The sequence below is a fragment of the Protopterus annectens genome, chromosome 12.part0 (genome assembly GCF_019279795.1).
Source record: "Protopterus annectens isolate FY-2018-M chromosome 12.part0, PAN1.0, whole genome shotgun sequence".
Lineage (NCBI taxonomy): Eukaryota > Metazoa > Chordata > Ceratodontiformes > Protopteridae > Protopterus > Protopterus annectens.
The window spans coordinates 1046815429-1046837020 of record NC_056746.1 but is presented as its reverse complement, the minus strand read 5'-3'; the positions used below and the strand labels follow the sequence as shown (position 1 = coordinate 1046837020).

The window sequence follows — 21592 nt, the reverse complement described above, 5'->3', positions numbered from 1 at the left end:
GGAGCTGCCATTTGCGAGGGTCCAGTAAGTTTCTGCTTACGTGGTCTACCAGTGTGTTGTTGATCCCTGGTAAGTACTGGGCAATTAGGTGTAGCCCCATGGAGGTGGTCATAAGCCACAGACTCATGGCCAACCTGCACAGGGGGTAAGACTGGGTGCTACCCTGCTTGCTGATATATCACATTACTGTGGTGTCTGTTTTTATGAGGAGGACCCCTGGCCTGAGATGGGGTTGGAAGGAAGCCAGAGCATGTTGCACTGCCATCATTTCTTTCTGGTTGATGTCCAAATGGAGTTGCTGGACATTCCAAAGGTCTTGGGTACACCTGCCTGCTAGATGAGCGCCCCAAGCTATGTCTAAGGCATCAGTGGTGATTTTCTGGCCAGAAGAGTGGAGGATGAAGGGAATACCCTTGTTTATGGCAAAGGTCTCTGCCCACTAGAGAAGTTCGTCCCTTATGCAAGGAATCAGTAGGAGGGCGGTCTCTACGGACAGAGTGCTGGCACCAAAAGTTCTTTAAGTACCACTGAATCTTTCTCATGTGAAGCCTAGCGAGAGGGATGAAGAAGATGCAAGATGCCATGTATCCCACGGCTTGCAGGAACTTCCTCACAGTGAGGCGACTTCTGGAAGCCAGCTGGGTGAAGTAGAGAGTTAGGAAACTCTGCTTTTCTGGGGATAGGAAGGCCATTAGCAGTGCTGTGTCTAGCACAGCTCCCAGGAAAACAATTTTCCTGGTAGGGTTTTGCTTCGATTTTTTTCTCACTGATGGTGAACCCTAGGGATGTTAGGAGTTTTTTGACAAAGAGAAGGTCCTGGAGCAACTTTTCTTTGCTGTTCGCCTGAATGAGGCAGTCCAGGTAAGGGTAAATCTTTTTATTTCTCTGTCTGCAGAAAGCTATAGTCGGGGCCAAGTATTTGGCGAATACTCTGGGAGCAGTAGATAAGCCAAAGGGCAGTGCAGAGAACTGAAAGTGCTGATAGCCTTCTCTGAAGCGCAGGAATTTTCTGCACGATTCCCTGATGGGGATGTGGAGGTAGGCATCTTTTAGGTCTAGTGTCACCAGTCAGGCATTTTGAGCAAGCATAGGCAGGAACTGCTGCATGATTAGCATTTTGAATCTGGGGACCACCAAGGAGGTGTTCAGTTTGGATAGATCCAGGATGGGGTGCCAAGTGCCCTCTTTTCTGGGAACAAGGAATAGTCTGGAGTAAAAACCTTTTTCTGTTTGATCCGGAGGGACAGGTTCTACTCTGTCCTACTGCTCCCTGGGATATTAGGGTTTTTACCTGTTTAAATGCCTCTGCTCACTGGTTTTGGGGGGAGGTCTAGGTACCCTCTTGGAATTGGGAGTTCGCTGAAGGAGAATCTGTATCCCTGAGAAATGAATTTTAATACCCATTGGTCCTTGGTTATAGAGACCCTATTGTCCTTGAAGAGGGTGAGCCTTCCTCCTAGTTTTAGATGAGTGAAAGGATGGCAGAGGGAGGAGGGAGAGTCATTGCGAGTGCTTGCCACAGATGCTTGGCTTAGAACTCCCTGCCTTGGAGGGTGAAGTGGTCCACCGTTTGCTTCTTTGCTGGCCCTGGGATGGGGGCCTGGATGTCCTGTCCCTGCGGGGCTTACTTTGGCCCTGTCTGCTGGGTGCAGGGAAGCCCCAGTGTTTAGAAGGGAAGTTCCTGCTGAATCTGGGTGGTTGAACTTAAAAGAAATCTTTTACTGTCTGCATAGATTTTGCTTTGTCTTCCATCTTTTTAAGCACCTCTTCTGCTTTTTCCCCAAATAGGCGTTCCTTATCTAGAGGTGCATCAATATGTTTAGACTTGACATGATCAGAGAGAGGTTGTTCCTTCAGCCATGCATGTCTTCTAATAACAGATCCTGTCACTGCTGCCCTGCTAGAGGCTTCTAGGGCATCATATCCACATTGTAATGAATGCTTTAGCCACTTGACAAGCAGACTGTAGTAATTCTGCCAGCTCTTTTGAATTGGCACCGTCAGGGGAGGAAGCAATCTTCTGTTTTAATTGTTCCAAAGTGTGTTGTTGATATTTTAACATATGGAACTGACAACTGAGTGCTCTGATAGCTAAGGCTGCAGAGGTGTATACTTTCTTACCCCATCTGTCCAGAGCTCTGGAGTCTTTGTCAGAAGGAAGAGGATTCTTGGCAGAACTAGTCTTAGCTCCTTTGGGTCCCTGTGTAATGACCTCAGGGTCTGCAGCAGGGTTCCTGTACAGGTACTTGTGAGAATCCGGTACTCTGTAGTACCTGTCAGGTTTAGCTGGGGCAGGAGGCAGGGCATCAGGGGCTAAACTGGATTCAAGGAAATCATCATCCACCACTTCTAGAACAGGTGGGATGGCCAGGGGTCTGTGCTGGGCTAGGTCCAGAAACTCTCAGTCGTTTCTTTGACTGTGGGATAGTCCTGAGATTGCGTAACTGCAAAACGGGAACTCCTGCATGGTAGGCAAATGCATGGCTCAAAACAGAAACTATTGAAGCAAAAACAAAAAGAGCCAGCATACAGTGACCTGAAACACATTTATTGGTAATAAACCATAAAAAACAACAAAAGAATCAGACCGGTTTCGGCCAGATCAAATCACAGCCTTCATCAGTGTAAAGAAAAAACATCAATTGTTGAACCTTAAATATACCCATCTGGAATCTCATTGGTTGAGTCTAAAAATATTCATTCAAACCAGGTGGGAATAATCCACCCAGTTTTAAAATCCATGTTTTCTCTTTGGTATTTAAAATAGAATGCCACCCTGTCTTATTAGATCTGTTACCCTGTATTATGTCAATAATCATAAACGAAAACTTGGCAGTTTTATGAACCAAATAATGTTTGTAAAGTGCATTATTAGCCTTCTTGTTTTTAATATTGCTAATGTGCTCAGAAATTCTGATTCTGAATGGACGAGAAGTTTGACCAACATAAAATGAGCCACACTGACATGTGGCCAAATACACCACCCAGTCACTACTACAGTTAGCGAAAAAATCTAAATCATAAACCAATGCACAATTTCTGCTAGAAAACTGTTTAGATTTGTTCACTTTGTCACAATTGGTGCAATGGCCACATGGAAAGTAACCTATCAATGTAGTCAGCAAATATTGTGGTTGTCGATCCGTGGCACCATGTTTGTAATGATTAAAACAAGAACCAAGGTTTCTCCCTTTACGAAATGAAAATAAACATCTGTCAGGTATCATGTTTGCTACTTCATGGTCACATTGCAATATATTCCAATGCCTGTGTATGCTCTGTATTAACTGGTCAGTATTCCTGGCATAGGTAGTGGTAAACCCAAGGGGTGCAGTGTTTATACTAGTTTGGTCCTTATAAGTCAATAAATTTTGCCTATCTAAGGAATTGACCAGATTGCTGGCTCTTAGTACATGACCCATGCGATATCCTCTGGATCTGAATCTGTCAATAAGATCCTTCCGCTGTAGTTGAAACGAAGAATCATGAGAACAAATTTGCTTCATCCGAATAAATTGTGATTTGGGGATGTTGCGTGCAACATGTGGCGGGTGAAAACTCGAGGCATGAAGGATGGTGTTATACTCAGGATGCTTCCTAAATACTTTTGTACCTAATGTATGGTCAGATAATCTAGTAATTAAAACATCAAGAAAAGTGATGGTGTTCATATCATAATGAACAGTGAATTGTAGGCCCCAAATGTTGTTATTCAAATAAGATATAAAATCATGTAAGCCCTGTACATCACCTTTCCACACCATCCAACAATCATCCAGTTAACGTCTCCAGAAGTCAATATGTTCCAAGAATAAATTGTTATGGCAATCATAGATGACATGTTTTTCAACAAAGGCCATAAATAAATCCGCATATATAGGGGCAAACTTAGCCCCCATAGTGGTGCCTTTCATTTGCCAATAACAATTATTCTGATAAAAGAAGACGTTACTTGTAAGGACAAATTTAGCTAAATTAACCAAAAAAGAATTGAAATTCGGTTGGTATAAGCCCGCCACATCCAGCCAATAGGCCAAAGACTCCAAACCCGCCTGATGTGGGATGTTGGTATATAAAGAACTAACATCAAGAGTACACATCAACCAATCTGGCTCCAACTGGCCATTGGAGAGTAATATCTCTGATCCGACATACAAAGTCTGTTGATGATGTACAGGGCTTGCATGATTTTATATCTTATTTGAATAACAAACATTAGGGGCCTACAATTCACTGTTCATTATGATATGAACACCATCACTTTTCTTGATGTTTTAATTACTAGATTATCTGACCATACATTAGGTACAGAAGTATTTAGGAAGCATCCTGAGTATAACACCATCCTTCATGCCTTGAGTTTTCACCCGCCACATGTTGCACGCAACATCCCCAAATCACAATTTATTCGGATGAAGCAAATTTGTTCTCATGATTCTTTGTTTCAACTACAGCGGAAGGATTTTATTGACAGATTCAGATCCAGGGGATATCGCATGGGTCATGTACTAAGAGCCAGCAATCTGGTCAATTCCTTAGATAGGCAAAATTTATTGACTTATAAGGACCAAACTAGTATAAACACTGCACCCCTTAGGTTTACCACTACCTATGCCAGGAATACTGACCAGTTAATACAGAGCATACACAGGCATTGGAATATATTGCAATGTGACCATGAAGTAGCAAACATGATACCTGACATATGTTTGTTTTCATTTTGTAAAGGGAGAAACCTTGGTTCTTGTTTTAATCATTACAAACATGGTGCCATGGATCGACAACCACAATATTTGCTGACTACATTGACAGGTGATCCACTGATAGGTTGCTTTCCATGTGGCCATTGCACCAATTGTGACAAAGTGAACAAATCTAAACAGTTTTCTAGCAGAAATTGTTCATTGGTTTATGATTTAGATTTTTTCGCTAACTGTAGTAGTGACTGGGTGGTGTATTTGGCCACATGTCAGTGTGGTTCATTTTATGTTGGTCAAACTTCTTGTCCATTCAGAATCAGAATTTCTGAGCACATTAGCAATATTAAAAACAAGAAGGCTAATAATGCACTTTACAAACATTATTTGGTTCATAAAACTGCCAAGGTTTCATTTATGATTATTGACATAATACAGGGTAACAGATCTAATAAGACAGGGTGGCATTCTATTTTAAATACCAAAGAGAAAACATGGATTGTAAAACTGGGTGGATTATTCCCACCTGGTTTGAATGAATATTTTTAGACTCAACCAATGAGATTCCAGATGGGTATATTTAAGGTTCAACAATTGATGTTTTTTTCTTTACACTGATAAAGGCTGTGATTTGATCTGGCAGAAACCGGTCTGATTCTTTTGTTGTTTTTTATGGTTTATTACCAATAAATGTGTTTCAGGTCACTGTATGCTGGCTCTTTTTGTTTTTGCTTCAATAGTCCTGAGATTCCCATTGAAAATGCTCCCTGAGGGAGTGAAGGGTTTCCCCGAAGTAGAGGTCCTCTGTAGGGGTGGCAGAGGGGATGGATTCCTCTGCATCTGAATCCTCAAACAGTTAAGGGCTATTGTTCCTCTTCAAAGGCAGAATAATAAGAATCCTCAGACTCCTGGTCTGTTATAATTTCTGGAGAAGGAACCCTTTTCCTTTTAGGAGTGGGAGCTTGAGTACCTTGGATAAGGGAGATGAGATCCTCCGCCATTTTAAGCATTTGAGCTTGGAGTGGGGGAGCAGTAACAAGATGGTGGATAGAAGCAGATTTCCAAGGAGTGGCCTGGCTTCGAGGCCTAAGAGAATCCGGTATCTGAGGAAAGGTAGTTGGAAGAGTAGATGTAGTTTTTATGTAGAATCGGTAATGCGAACGGCCTCCTCGGAAGCCAGAGCCTGCACTGCGGCTCTGGACCCAACCGAGGGAGAGACAGCCAAAGGCTCGGAAGACGAAGTGGATTTCTGAGGCATCCCAGACTCAGAAAGTGTCTCAGCAGAGGCCTGCATAGAAAGCAAGTCGGGCATCAGGGGCTGCGACAGCGCCTCCCTGAATTCCGGAGAACTACCGACTTGCTTAGTGGTAGCGTCATCGGAAGGCTTAGCATTGTGTGGCCTGCCTCTATCTTTACGTTTTATCAGAATGTCGGCAGAAGGTTGGCTGATGGACGCCACATCAGAATTCAAAGACAGAATACAAAAATAAATGTCTACAAAGAGAGCTCTACAGCGAATGGTTCTCGCATTAAATAGGGCACAGAACTGGCAACGAGGGATGTCGTGGTCTGCACCTAAACAAGTGATGCAGTAAGAATGAAAGTCTCTGTGTGGGATCTGTTTCCACAGGCGAGACTATTATTAACTTTTTCGGACATCGGTTAGAGCAACAAAAAAAGGGTCCCCAATGGGGTACTTAGCTTTAGACGTTTTCAGCTGAAATTTTACTTCTGGTAGCGAACGACTGGCACTCATGCGAACTGCTTCTGCTACGGGCTCCACAGCAAGAAAGACTGATGTAATGATGTTTGCTGTCTTGCTTTATAGTACTGACGATCTGAAGTCAGACTACAGGTAACAGCAGCCGGTGCACAAAAACATGGACTCTGGTATTTGGACTGGCAGAGGGCTACCAAAGCAGGGATAACCCACAGGTGATGACTAACAGTGAAACACTAAGAACATCAACATATTTACTTCAACCTAATGACATGCATGTGTTACTTAAAACTACTATGGTCAGATCATCATACACATACATGTTAAGTGCAGACATGGGGAATAGCACATAAACATGCACACATGCTTGCTCTAATGCAAATGGCAGTCTTTTTCAAAACCATTACTATCTAATATATTAGAAGCACATTCATTAAATTTGTACTTACCACATCAGCACAGTAGCACCTTTCTGGCAGTTGTAAGGTCATCATAGGAGTTGGAGAACGTGTATCCCAAAACTGCAAAACAACAATTCAACTTTACTATGTTAAAGAAACTGTCAAATCTGCAACAGAGAGAGTCAATAAATTGTTTTCAGTGAAATGCAAAGTTACAGAACAGAAATCCACCGCATTTAACTGTAGCCAAACAGCAAAAATAAAAACACACTTCTTTAATAAATGGAAAAGTTCTTTTTGAGGTTATTGAAAAGCAGAACTTATAGGTCATTATGCCTGCACCACCTTTTACATAAACGTACATTCAGTAGATGTTTGCCGAGGCTCTATTCAACTTATCTATGATTTTATTTCTTTAACTGTACATTAGATATCTTGGTCTTCGTCAACCAAAACTCTTATCCAAAACTCTGGAAGAAGAACGAAAATCATCCACATTCCAGAGTGCAAGTTGACAAAAAGCAAGTTTACACCATGGAAGAACCAAACCTCTACAAAACTAGCAAGTTTGAAATGGCTTTGCATTTGAAGCCACTGAATGCTAGCTGCTTCCATCCATCTACCCATCCACAACCCTTTATGCCATTTGTGCATATGAGGTTGGGGTGTCACTTCTTTCAACAGTGACAATCATCTAGAGTCAAGGTTTACACCACCGGGTGGCTAGCCCTGCCATGACAGTCCATTCACACCACACACTAGCATGCACACTCACACCTATGGCCAATTTAGTGTCCAATCCACCTACTGAATGTCTTTAGAATGAGGGAGGAAACCCATATAAACACAAAGAGGACATGCAGGCTGCGCACAGAAGGCAGGCCAGCAAAGAATCGAACTGGGGAACCTCTTTTTGTGAGGCAACAACACTACCTGCTGCATCACTGTGCTGAATGCTAGCTAATTCACCATGAACATTTACTCATTATGAAACATGCATTTAAAAAGCAGACATTATCTTCAAAATATGGCAGAAGACAGATTTATACCTTCAAAGTCTTATCCCAGCTTCCTGTCATCACACAGTTGTAGCTTGGTGACTTGATCCAGTGCATTGTCTTGATTGGTCCATCATGCTGTACAGAAATATTAGTCAGTATTGTTTTTCCAGTAAAGTGACCTAAAAAGCTCCAGTAACTACTTAAGCAATTGGTCATTTCAACAAACGTTTGAAAGACATTCTGTTAAAATTAAAAACTTCACTACTGAGGGGGAAGCAGCCCCCAACACCCGAATATATAACCTTACAAATGTTTATATTAAGGAGATGTAACTGTGCACTTTTAGAACTTTCATATAAATGGCCCACTGCTTAAGTGAGACTCTTTCAGGCATATAGTTACCCATCGCATTATGTAAACACGAGATATATGAAGCAGAAAATATTCCAGCATAGCAACAGATGGCTAGTACAGACTGCATCAAAGTACTGAGAGCCACAGTTCAGCAATGAGCTATAAACTGTCAGGACTGCAAAGCACAGAGCTGCAGGTAAGCCATAACAGCATCACGGACTTTCAAAGAATGTACAGTGTATGAAAAAGATGAGAAGACGGAAAAGACCACCACTTATTACCTGGGCAATCTGCATAGTCTGGTTGCTGTTGAGGTCCCACACTTTAGCAGTTTTGTCACAAGATGCTGTAAACACTTTAGTTCCATCCTAAAAATGAAAAGGCAATCATCATATTGGGGTAGCTGAAATGCATCTTAGCTTAGTATTGAGCATTTCATGTGCTATGAAGTTGGCAAATATGAATTACAAGCACTAAAAGAAAATTGATATGAACAACAGACATTCGGGGATGCTGCACAATAAATTCATGCTAACCTGGGCCCACTGCAAAGTAGGGATGCTAGCATCAGAGGAATTTTTAAAGAATGTAGCTTCACTCTCATGGAAGATGGATCTGTGTAACTTAACAGTTATTAATGTTATGCTGAGTTAATGTTATTCTGATATTTAGGCTGTTGCCATTAAAACAGTGCCATGACCTAAATGTCCAAGTATACTTTATTTATTTTACATTTGTTTACCGGGAAAGTCCAACTGGACAACTGTCCTTTTTCAGTTGAGGCTCGGGGAGAAAAGCTCCATTTAATTACGTAACAGTGTAGTGCAGCATAACAATAAGTATAAAACAGTGGGATTCGTACACATACATGTACATATAACACATTTAGAGATTTTGCAAAGTCTTTCTTAGTACTGAATAATTAAACAGTGACAATAGAGTTTGTCAAGTTTGACATTTGAAGTCTTTAATCATGACAATTACATTGAGTTATGGGCAACTGTTACAAGCTATTACAAGTGGTCCTATACAGTAAAGCAAAGGAGGCTTCGATGGAGAGTTAGAAGCAGGGTGGAACAGAGGAGTATGCTATCCAGGGGAGTTGCAGGAACAGAGCCAGGAGCTGGCAAGGCGGGTTGTTAAGAGCTTTTAAAAGTGTACTATTGAGGCGGTGGTTACTAGTGAGTTTGGTAGGTAGTTCCACAGCTTGGAAGTGTAGATGGAAAAAAGGGATTTACCTGCTGAGTTTTTTGGTTTAGTGATTTGTAGGAGAAGTTTGTTGTTAGAGCGAAGGGATCTTGGGGCAGAGTAGGGTTGAATAATGTATTTGAGTGCTGAGGGAGTTCTAGCCAATTGAGCTGTTTTAGTGACCGACAATGATGTAACTTGTAAGAGGCGTTGGTGGCAAATTTGGATATTTTATTGTAACAACCTTCCAGTTTTGCAAGTTCGGTTTTACGGAGATTTGTTAGGATGGGGGATGCATACAGGATTGTAGATAGTAGGTGTGTCTTGGCAATTGTAATTTTTGTACTACTAGTTAGAAATTGTTTCTGTAAAGGAGGCCAATTTTTTTGTGAACTTCTTTAATGGTTTGGTCTATATGTAGGTTAAATTTAAGGGTATTGTCAAACACAACTCCAAGCAGTTTGGTATGGGTAGTTGGAGTGACCATGGTTTTGTTCTTAGAGAGGATGCGGAAGGTTGTGTGGGGATGACTCTAGAGGGGTAGAAGAGTAGTAGGTTTGTTTTACTGGGATTTAGTATAAGTTGGGAGTTGTCACCCAGGTTTCTACAGATAGAAATGAGTCTTGGGTAATAACTTGAAGTTCTTTGTGGGAGGTAGCAGAGCATATCAAAATAAAGTCATCTGCATATTGAATCATGTTGGCATGGGGAGTGGCAGAGTGAAGGTGACTGGTAAAGAGAGAGAATAGTAGGGGTCCAAGGATGGAGCCTTGAGGGACCCCTAAATTGACTGGGAGAAGGGGTGAGAAGGATTGTTGTCATTGGACTGCTTGTTGACGTTGGTTAAGTAGCTTTGAAACCAGGTAACAGTAGTAAGGCTGAGGGTGTGGAAGGAAAGGACTGTAATGAGTTTACTGTGATTGACCATGTCAAAGGCTTCTGACAGGTCAAGGAATATGGCTGATACAAATTTGGAGTTATTTCTGTGTTGGTTAGCTATGTTTGTAAAAGACAGTAGGGCTGTTGTGGTACTATGTCCAGGATGAAAACCATGTTGGGTAGGGGATAGGAGATTTTGTGAGAGGAAGTATTTCAGGAGTTGGGAGTGTACTACTCTTTCCAGGATTTTAGATAGGGGTGAAAGAATGGCAATGGGGCGATAGTTAGTGAACTCCCGTGAGCTACCACCTTTGTGAAGTGGTAAAATATATGAGATTTTCCATATAGTGGGGAAGAATGGCAATGGGGTGATAGTTAGTTAATGAAATCCTGTGAGCTACCACCTTTGCGAAGTGGTAAAATATGAGAGATTTTCCATATAGTGGGAATGTATGCTTCTGTTACTGATCTATTTGTAAGTATGGCTATTGGGTAGGAGATTGCTTCTGCTGTAATTTGTAGGTATTCTGTGGGGAGATTGTCGGCTGCTAACATGGTGTGTTTTAAATTTTTTAGTAACCCTTTGATGTATAGGATAGAGACTGGGTTTAATTTGAAGTAGCTGGTGGAGTTATGAGGGGTTATAATATGGTTAGGGTTGGGGGGGTTAGGACTGAATTTAATTTGGTTGTTAGCTAGAGTTTGAATAGATTTGGTGAAGTGTTGAATTGGGTAGCAACATTTTCATGGTTGTGAGATGTTTTTGGAGTGGGAGTAGTACTTTTACCTGGTTGCAATAGGTCAACTGATGCCCAAAACATTTGTAGATTTTTCTGATGTTTTGCATGTTTTGGTAGTAGTTGCATTTGTCGGATTTAATTAGTTTTTTAACTTTGTTTCGAAGTTCCTGAAAATGTTGTTTAGTAGTGCTGGTTTTGTTCTTATGGAACTGTAACCAGGCCTTGTCTCTGGTTTTAAGTAGGGTTCTAGTTTCCTTTGTTAGCCAGGGAGCATAATTGGATTTGACTCTATAGGTGGTGCATGGGTGTTGAGAATGTCAAGAAAGGTTTTGTTGAAGGAGAGTACTGCATCATCCAAGGGCAGTTGTTTGAGATTTTCCCCAATCTCAAGTTTTAAGGGCAGAAATAAAATGACTGGAATTAAAGTTTTTTTTTGTTTCTAATTGTATGATAGGTAGTTTGATGTTTTGAGTGGATGTGGTCTCTTAGGAGAAAGGCTGGGCAATGGTCACTCAGGTTGTCAGGGAGGCAGTCAGAGTGGGATGATAGGTGAGGAGAGTTAACTAGAGTCCAGTCTAGAATGGATTTATGACTAGAGGTTTTATCAGTTCTGGTGTGAGTTGTGATGAGTTGGGCAAAGCCATACAGGTTAATATGCATTTTTGGAGATGTAGAGGAGCAGAGAAGCCAATCAGAGAAGCCAATCAATATTAAAGTCCCCCATGACAATGGTTTCTTGAGGGAGAGATGTGGCACACCACTGATGTATCGACCTATGACATTAAAGTGTTTGCTGGTGTTAATTGTTAATTTAGCTAATGCTGAACTAATTCTAGCTATGTTTGGGATGGAGGAGTCAATGAGGTCAAGTGATAGGTGGTCTTTATATAAGATAGCTACACCTCCACCTTTTTTATTTGTTCTATCCTTTCATAAGATACTGTAGCCTGGGGGAGTGATTTCATTACTGTTGATATTGGGTTTTAACCATGTTTCTGTTAAACTGTCAGGGGAGTAGTGGGATATTACAGCATGTAGATTGTGCGTTTTGTTAGATACGCTTCTTACATTTATGTTGAGGAGTAGGAGGGATGATTTTTTCCTTTGGTGGAGTAATGTGAGGTTAAGTTGCGGTGAGTCAGGAGGCAAGTAATGTGTGGAAGTTGGGCCAGAGTTTGGGTGGATGTCACCTGCCAGCTTTGATTGTCTGGATAAGTAATAAAGGAGTTTGGAGTACCTAGGGAGGTTGGGAATTTGGATACTTGTGGAAGGTGTTTTAGTGTCTGATAGTCAATAATGGTAATGTGGAAATGGGTAGGGGTGATGGGAAATTGTTGAGTATGGAGTGGTTTTGCTTGTGTTGAGGTTTGCCAGGGTGGGGGTACTGTATGAGGAAAGGCTATATAACAGGAGTAGCAGGGAGTTGGAGGCAAAAAGGAGTAGAATCCATTTTAAGCAAGCCATTCTGAGGAGGGTTGCTATAAGTGTTCTAGTAAGTGGATGTGGGGTTTAACAGTGGTGGTTGATATGGTGATGGAAAGAGGAGGACTTGTTTTAATTATTGGTGGTTGTGGTTAGGTATAAGTTAACATTATACGGGGGTGGGTGGAACTTGGGTGTAGGGTAGGGGAGTGGAGTGAGCTCAGAATGCAAACAGAGTGGGCCGAAACCACGAGGCCAGCAGCAGCGTAGAGGAAATACTATAACCCACGCAGACTTGAGACAGGTAGGATATAGGTGGGACAATTTTGGTACAAACAAAAAACATTTTATACAAACATCAGATTTTACATGCCAACACAGTATAAAGGTTATAACTTAACATTTTGCCTAATTAATTGCTTTGCTTAGTTAGCATTTTAGTTTTTTTTTCTTATAACTATAAGGTATTTACATTTTAGATTTAGAATAACTGTTTTATGCAACTAAAATGTAAAAAATAATAAATTAATTTGTCCTAAAATCTCCCAGGACATTTTTTTTTTTTTTTTTTTTCAGGACACAACTGCCCAAAGAGGGACTGTCCCTTGCAAAGTGGGACAGGTGGTAACCCTAGTAGGATAAGTTATGTTTGTGAGCCTGTCTGCTGCAACTCTTAACTTGAACAGGCTATATCAGGATGGAGTAGACTGTTAAACAGAAAATACTGTAGACTTGTTGAAGAAATGATCAGGTATCTATGGGAAGGACCAGTCTATGGGCTGGGTTTAGTAAGTGACTGGAATCTGGGATGTGCGCTTGCCGTATAGAAGTTGTTCAAAGCTTAACTTTATTATTACATTCTAAAAAACTGTTTCATTTAATGGCCCAGCACACTGGTGTCAGTGAAAAATTGCCAGATTATAAAGTTTCAAGTAACAATCCTGGAGAGAGAAGGTCAGGTGGGGTGCCCTCCTTTCATAAAGTTATAAGGAATCAATAGGCAGTTTCCATTTCTCAAGGATATCTGGGGGTGTCACTGCAGAAGCAACTACTGGTTAATACCAAGAACTAAATCCCAGACACCAATACTTTATAGGGAAAGTAAAGCTGTGCAATCACTGATTGCAGAAAGTTCATGACAGTAAGCATGCTACACACCACTCTGTCACACCACTCTGTCACTAGTGTAGACGTAGAATACAGAAAACTCTGACTCCCCATATGATGGACATAATTTCATCATCTCCACGGCATCAGAAAAAGACAGCAGTATAAGGACAGCATGGAGTAGCAGCAGTATGAGGACAGAGGTGGCAAGTGTAATGAAGAGTAGGAAGGGACAATAATGGACAATTTAACATTTACAGACAACAAGTATCAGATACAAATCAGTTTTATAAAGAACAAATTTACAAAAAAGGAAGTAGTCATTGCCATGAAATCACAGTGCAAAAAATAGTTGTGTATGTGCATGAAAGACCCCTGCACCTCCATAATTAAAATAGCCTCTAATGGACTTGAATGAGGAGTCTTTAATTATCAAGATACTGCAAGAACAGAATTGCTTGCATAGTTGAGCAAAGTAAAGATGCCTGTTAAATTTTGACATAGTTTTTCACACCGCAGTTTGTCTGCAAGTACTCCTGAATTTAAATCACCACGTCTGTTCATGTAACCTTACTTAGAAGGCTGCTCTATGGATACAAAATCCTAGGGGAAAATCTTTTTTAAACCTGTCCCTTAATTGTTCTCCCTTTATTTTTGCAACTTCTTGTTTCATGCACATTTCCAAAATGGACTTGCCTCGAGAGTCAATGAAAATTAGCTATTTCAAAAGTTTCTGTCAATTATCTTATTTCATCATCTTATGTACAGCCTACAATACTTTTTTCTGTCCCTGTCTGAAATGTCTCTTACTACACCTTTGTTAAGATGGAGGAGTGAAGGGGGGGATCTAGAAATGGAAGTTATGTACTACTGTAACACCGTACCATTTTCATAAGGCATCCATTTGATATGCCTATTAGGTTACTAATCCGCTTGTCAGCTCTGACCACCTGATAATGCTCCTAGCTTCCACCTCCTTCAGATGTTTTCCACATAAATCAACCAGGGGCTCCCTCCAACCTCAGAGTTTGCTGGTCAAAGGTCTCTGTGACTGAATGTATTCAAGGGGGAGTGTCAGAAGAGTTGACCAAAACTGTACCAGTTCCTACAGGAAAATGCCAATTTGGTGTGGGGGGGAGGAGGAATGGATGTATCAGATGAACTTCGATGAAAAGTATCCGGTATTAAGGCAAGTGCATAACTTCAGTGTCCCATTTTAAAAACAGGGCTTTCCATGATAAGTTTAGGTCCACAGAAGAAGCTGGTACAAATTGAGTTTTTGTTAAGGCCTCTAGGGTGCAAGTGAGATCCCATGGAGAGAGAGAGGATATGCAAGTGAGATCCCATGGAGAGATGGAGGATATTTTAATCTGTGGACAGAGAAGAAATACTCCTCTTAGGAAAGCCTTGCAAAGCTTATGTGCAGCCAGGGGGCAGTTGGAAGCCAACTGAACTTTAATGGTGAAATACCCCAAACCTGGCTCAGAAAAAGATGAAAAGAAAGGAACTGCAATACATCTGCAGAGGAAGCAGAACAGTGGTCAAATCCTTGATTTGTAGCCAAGTTCAAGAAATGTTTCCATTTACTTTTTATAAATATTTCGGACAGGTTGTTTGAGGAGCAGACAAAATGTAAACCACCTCTTTGTACAAGGAAAGATCTATGGCCATCATGGAATTGGCAAAACATTAGTCTGAGGTTGTGAAAGATCAGGTGAGGCTGACCCAATGGGTAAGAAAAGATCTGGCTGTGGATCTAGAAGCCATGGAGTCTTCAAGTGAGGCCTGAGCAGTGGAAAACAGATTTGTCTGGGCCACAACAGTGCAATGAGAATTATGTCTGAAAGAGAGACTACAGCATCTTGGGGCGATTGCTACTCTGGGTGGTATTAGGGCAGAATAACTTCTGCATTTGGTGCTGGGAGGGAATGCAGACAAATCACAGCAAGGCTAGCCCCAGTGACTGGAAATCTTTTGAGTAACAACTAGATTGAGGGACCACTCTGGAGGCATCAGGACAGACCTGTTGAGCTTGTCTGTTAATCAGCAGACCTTCCCTGGAGTGTGAGTTGCAATTAGTAAGTGACCTGAATCTAGTGTCCATTGTCACTCCCTCATGACCCTTCTACAAACAGGCTAGGATGTGGTGCCTCACTTTGTTGGTGTACCATACCAAACTGACATACTGTACAATTGGATGGCTTTTACTCCTAGAGAAAAAGAGGGTCTGGAATTTCTGCAAAGCTAGGAGAACTGCACTCCTCTCTAGGATGTTGATGTGAAGACTGTCCTCTGTTTCCATATTCCTTTGATCATCCTCCACTCAAAATGCCCCCACCCTTTCCCCAGAGAGGAGGAGTGGACACTGCTGCAGATGGAGCTGGCATCACAACAGTCACCCCCTGTAATAGACAACCACTTCAAGTGATCCCTGCAAAATGGAGTTAGATGAATTGGGGCCAATGATGGTCCAACACCTGCGGCCACAGAATGGAGAGCATCGTTGAAGCATCCTCATGTGAAAATGAGCATGAGTGACCGTGGCAAAATAAGTAGCCATAAAACCTAGAGCCCTGGGAACCTATGCTGATAGGGGTTGATGACTTCAGTATCTGAACTGTAGACAGGAGGTGTTGCAATCTGTTGGATGGATGACTTACTTTGCTTAGTCTTGTGTCCAGATAGGCAATAAAATGATCTGCTGTGAAGACTGTAGGTGCATTTTTGTGATTTACAGAAATACCTAAAGACAGATAGAGCTGTAAAAAATAATCTCCGTTTGCAATGGAGTGGAGGCAGCAAAGAGCCAGTCATCTAGGTAAGGGGCTATACAGATCCCTTTTAGTCTCGGATGAGCTGTGACCACTTTTCGTGTACTTGGTGAACACCTGGCATGCTGCAGTGAGGTCAAAGGGCAAGGCCCTCAACTGGCAGTGATTGGATTCTATTCAAAAGTAAACAAACCTTTTGGACTACTTTGAGATCTTGAGGTAGGGCAAAACTGAAGACCATTCTGAACGAGTCTTTTTCATACAGAGGTTTAAACTGTTGAGGTCCAGAAATGGCCCAAAGTGCTTGTTCTTCGTTGGTACCAAAGAATGTGGAATATATTTGTCTCATGTAATCTAGTGGGACTGCTGGACTGCTCTTTTTACAAGTGGATAGATACTTTGCTTTTTTTTTTTTTTGGTCACATTCAGCTGGTGAGGAACTTCTGGAAGTAGCGGACATTTTTTTTGGGGGGGTAACTGAATGGTTTAGCCTCTGAATAAAATCTTTTGCACCCATTTATCTTGTGTAATGGTTATTCATGTAGAAGGAAAGATGAGCAATAAGCAACCTAACTGCTTCCAGAGATGGACAGTCTGGTAAGCATTCAGGAATGTTGGGTCTATTTGCCAAAAAGGGGTCTCTAAAACCCCGATTATGTGGACCCCCCCCTCCATCACATGGTCAGTGTCCATTGAAGGGGGCTTCTCTGCCACTGCTGCCTCTGTCTCAGGAGGCATCAGAGTTGATACTGACATTTTCAAAGCCAAATGGGGCTTTGAGGGCTCTCCGATCTTACACCTATACCAAACATGTCTTCCCCTCCTGTTTGCACTTTTTCTCTCTCCATCATGGGTCCAAAAACTGGGAAACCATCAAAGAGAGTGTTGGTATATGATACATTGATGTTATCTGCATAATCACACAGGTGAAGCCAGGCATAAAACCTGAGAGTGATACCTATACCTGCTGCTCTTGCTGCCCCACTGCACAAGGTGAGGGGCAGGAGCATGGAGTAGTTTATGATATTCAACTCTGTACCCACAATGGTCTGCAACTGTTTTATAAACTCTGCTTTGGGTGCTTATGCAAAGTACCCATATAACTTGCTCTGCTATGCCAATTTAGAAGAGATTTCAATGCTTTTTAATTTAACATCATCAGGGCGAAAGTGCCAGAGGCGTAAGCGTGCTTTCTCATCCTACTGACCTAGGTTCCTTGTTGGGTGGTGGGCAGAGGAAGACTCATCTGCAAGTTCTCCCTTGGTGGCTGCTGCAACTACCAAAGAACTTACCTGAAGACGTTCTGAGGAGTACTGACCACCTTCAGGTAGGCATAGGGCTTAGTTTTTTTTGGGGGGGGGGTACTGTTTCAGTTAATGTCCATTTAACCTCATGCCCTCCTAGCATCCAAGTCCACAAGACTGCCTGCTGGAAGGACCATGTGAGAGGTACAGGCTGCAGGGTGATATGCCTCAAAATACACTTTCTCATCCTGAGAGGGCAATTTTGTTGTGCAAGACCCCCTCTGCCTAGTCAATTCAAGAACTTTGACAAATGTGACATCTTCAGGAGTGGACTCTGGTGAGCTTTCTCCTTTCAAAGTCTGCATCTGATGTCAGACCTGAAGCGGAGTCTACAATGTCTCCTTTTATAAGCTCTATTCCTGGTGACTTCCAGTTGTGACAAAAGATTCTACGTGCACCTGCTGCAATTCTTTGAGGTTTCCTGCTTTGTTCTGCCACTGGGAACCATAACAAACTGACTGAACAGCCAACAGAATGGTATAGCAGGACAAAGCTGATGCCACTGATGATTTGTCAACTGCATGGAAGGGCAGCTATCATACTCTCCAATGACTCTAAGGTAGATCATGTTTCAGTCTGAATCAATCTCTGACTCAAAGGACCATGTTTCAGTTTGCATAAATCTCCTCTCCAGAGCAGCTATATTCCCCATCTGAAGCAGAGGTGAGTAGCATAAACAGTCCTGACACACAGGACAGGGTTAGGTTTGAGATGGACACTGGTACCGACAGCATGAAGGCCAAACACTGGGACACTGTTCCCACTGGAGTTGGGAAAACAAACAAACAAAAAAAAAAAAAAAAGACAGTATTGAAAAAAATGTCAAATACCCAGTTCCTGGATTCACTCTACACCAACAGCTTTGTGTTGAGTGCATCAGATGCATGCACGTTAGCACTGAATAAACAGGCTCTGGACAGATAGCTGGCTATGAGACCACTAGTGCTGAAACACTCATTGAAGAAGAAACTAAGTGTGGGGAGGAGTCAACATCAGCACCGCTGCAAAAGGAAAGTTTGAGAGATGTAATAGGGTAAAGTCGAAAAACAGGACAGTTCTCCTAAATGGTGATGGCTGGACGTCCTAATGGGAAATTAGTCTCTTATGTACAGTAGTCTCAGGGATGGGGGGAGAGACTTGTGCATAGATGTAGGTACCAGACAGGACTCTCTTCTTTGTACCTTAGGTGTAGACAAAGGACCCACTTCTTCAGGCCTTCTTTTCTTGAGAACCTTCTTTCTCTTCTGGCCTGTCTACTTCTCAGACTTTTCCAAAGGAGTAGGGTCATGCTCTGGAGAGAGCAATCATTTCATAATAAACTTATATCAGTCAGCTAATGACCCGGGCCCAGAGCCTCGCATCTAAGTGTTCCAAACCCAGTCACATCACACACACTGTGGGTTTCCTGTGGTGAGAACTGTCTCTCCTGATTCAGCATTCATAGACTATTTAAAGACTTTGCTAATAACTAAAAATATTTTTTAAACACAAGAAATAGATTATGAAACACTCCAGATAACAAGTTTAGAAACTACATATTTGTTTCATATATGTATGTGTATTTTTTTTAACCGTAAAGACAGAAGGATGCTAGACTGCAAAGAAGTTTAAAGTTATTGTATAAAAAATAATCTGAAAACACATAAGGCTGAAGTCCAAACACCTCTGGAGCAATGTTTAAATGTTGAAATGAAAGGAACCACAAGTTGAGAAATATAAAAACACCAAGTATTTAATGATTCCAGTAACAAAGAAACTGTTAGCGCTTTCATTTGAACAAGTTTCAAACTTCATCAGACAAGGTGACAAGACAGATTAGGTCTGATAATGTTTGAAACTTGTTCAAATGAAAGCGCTAACCGTTTCTTTGTTACTGGAATCATTAAATACTTGGTGTTTTTATATTTCTCAACTTGTGGTTCCTTTCATTTCAACATTTGAACATTGCTCCAGAGGTGCTTGGACTTCAGCCTTGTGTGTTTTCGTATTAGTTTGGTGACTTTGTGTTTTATAAAAAAAATCTCAGATGTCTCAGTATTATCAGAATTCTAAGCAATGACAAAGTACTAACAAAGTAGAGATACTGTAGGCAAAAATAAATCTAAAAACTAGAATTTTAAAAGGAGCACAACTATAGTGCATTAGAGCATCCATTCACAAAAGAAGCAAAGGAGACATGAAATTAGGAATGTCACAGGGAGATTATGAGGAAAAGAGCTTGAAGCTAGGAGCACTAGCAAAAGGCTAGGTCAGATAAAACAAGCAGCTAGGTACCTCAGCAGCTGTTTCAAAGGGACAGGGAAAGCAGGATGTACAAGCTGTACTCTATGGAGCATCTTACCAACTGCTTAGAAAGTTGCAAATGTTACTTTAAAATGGTCCACTGGCACACAGAAAATTCATATCCCTGTGCCACAAAAAAAATCAATATACAGCTAACAGTGCAGGTGTCAGACAGCTGGCAGGGGAAAGAGATCCTCACACATCTGTATGAGGCTTTAATTTTCTCTCTTCTATCTGGCATGGGAAACGCATCATAAGGGTAAGCACCTCACAAGAGAGGGTTTTCTGTAGAAATCAAGGACATGACAAGCGGCTTAACTTTCAAGAACGTGGAGGGTAATGTCACTTGCATGAGTGACACATACAAAATCCACATCCAGAACATGTGCAAGTACATTTAAAAAATAAAAAAGTAACTCTGGCTCTTCCACACTGCAAAAAGTTGCAATTTCTCTGAAAGAGACTGCATCAGGATGCAACTTGAGGATCAAGAGCCTAGATAGACAGACTGATAAACATAATGCTACCTTAAGGGTTATTCACAACAGATTTCTAGACAGTTCCACCACTTTATTCCTCTGACGAGAAACCAAAATTATTTGCCACCTCATTATCATCAATGTGTGAAATTAATATGCACACTCCCTATCCTCAGTTATATATATTAGTTTATTAAATCGGGTTGTTGGACTGGTGCAAATCCCTTTTCAGCCACTACCTGGGCCAAGTGGAAAAAACATTTTACTAAACCAAATATATAAAGCTAATGAACATAATGCAGTGGGACTAGCTACAACTGTATCATTCAAAGAGTGCAACTCCCAAAACAGACACAAATAAATGACAGGGTGCTTGAATGGATAATGGGCACATAGCTGTCCAGTATCTTTCTAAACCGCAAGACCCATTCCTAAGAACTAGTGCAAGCAATAATACTATGCACTAAGCACTGCCATCCCAAACAAAAAGTACAGCTGTGCAAGAACTTGGATGTCCTCCTGAACACTGCTGCAGTATTCCTGACATATGGGTCATCACAGCTGACATATGACCAGGGTACCACAGCTTTACCGTCCTGAGGCAGTACGTCTGACACTTTACCTCAGCTTGTAAGTGTAGGGATATACAGACAGCTGTACGAGCATGGATCCTCTGACCATCCCCATGCCAGTGGCCTGAAGGCTAGTGACAGAGGCAGACTGGTCAGCTAGCAAGGGTGTAGCTACAATAAGTACATTAGCTCCCCTACTTCCATGTAGCAGAACATAGGTTACAGCAGAGGGGGAGAAGAAAAAAATCTCAAGTAAGCCAGAGAAGAGAGGGTGGGAAGGAATACTGCAGCAGTGATCAATAGGACATCTACTGTTATGATAATTTATTACACAACTGGAATACGACCTAAATCACTATTGCAGTATTCCTGACATATGAGCAATTCGCAGAGCTGAAGGGTGGGTGGCTACCGAGTAGATGAGTTCTCTAGCAGTCCAGACAGGACAGACCTAGTAAAGGCAGTTCTAGACCTGGAGAAGGCTTCAGTTTTGAAGGTGTGTATACAAGGACCAAGTAGTAGCTTTCAAGAAAGACCTGGCATCTACTCCCTTGTGAAAAAATCCTGAGGAAGCTACTGCCCTAGTGGAATGAGGTTTTGGACAGGAAGGCAAGGACTTACCATAGTGCAAGTAGCAGAAAGACGCAGCCTTAGAAATCCAAGTTACAACAGTT

At 41.6% G+C, this 21592-nt stretch overlaps 1 protein-coding gene across 6 annotated transcripts in view; it reads right to left on the bottom strand.

The window, feature by feature from the left end:
- Positions 1-21592, bottom strand: part of RAE1 (ribonucleic acid export 1) — a 601382-nt gene that overhangs the window by 416753 nt on the left and 163037 nt on the right. For all 6 annotated transcript variants that reach the window (XM_044090053.1, XM_044090055.1, XM_044090052.1 and 3 more), the window contains 3 exons: positions 8455-8541; positions 7868-7954; positions 6867-6938 (listed from right to left, as the gene is read on the bottom strand). In XM_044090053.1, the coding sequence (XP_043945988.1) occupies positions 6867-6938; positions 7868-7954; positions 8455-8541 (246 nt within the window). The remainder of the gene's footprint in view (positions 1-6866; positions 6939-7867; positions 7955-8454; positions 8542-21592) is intronic.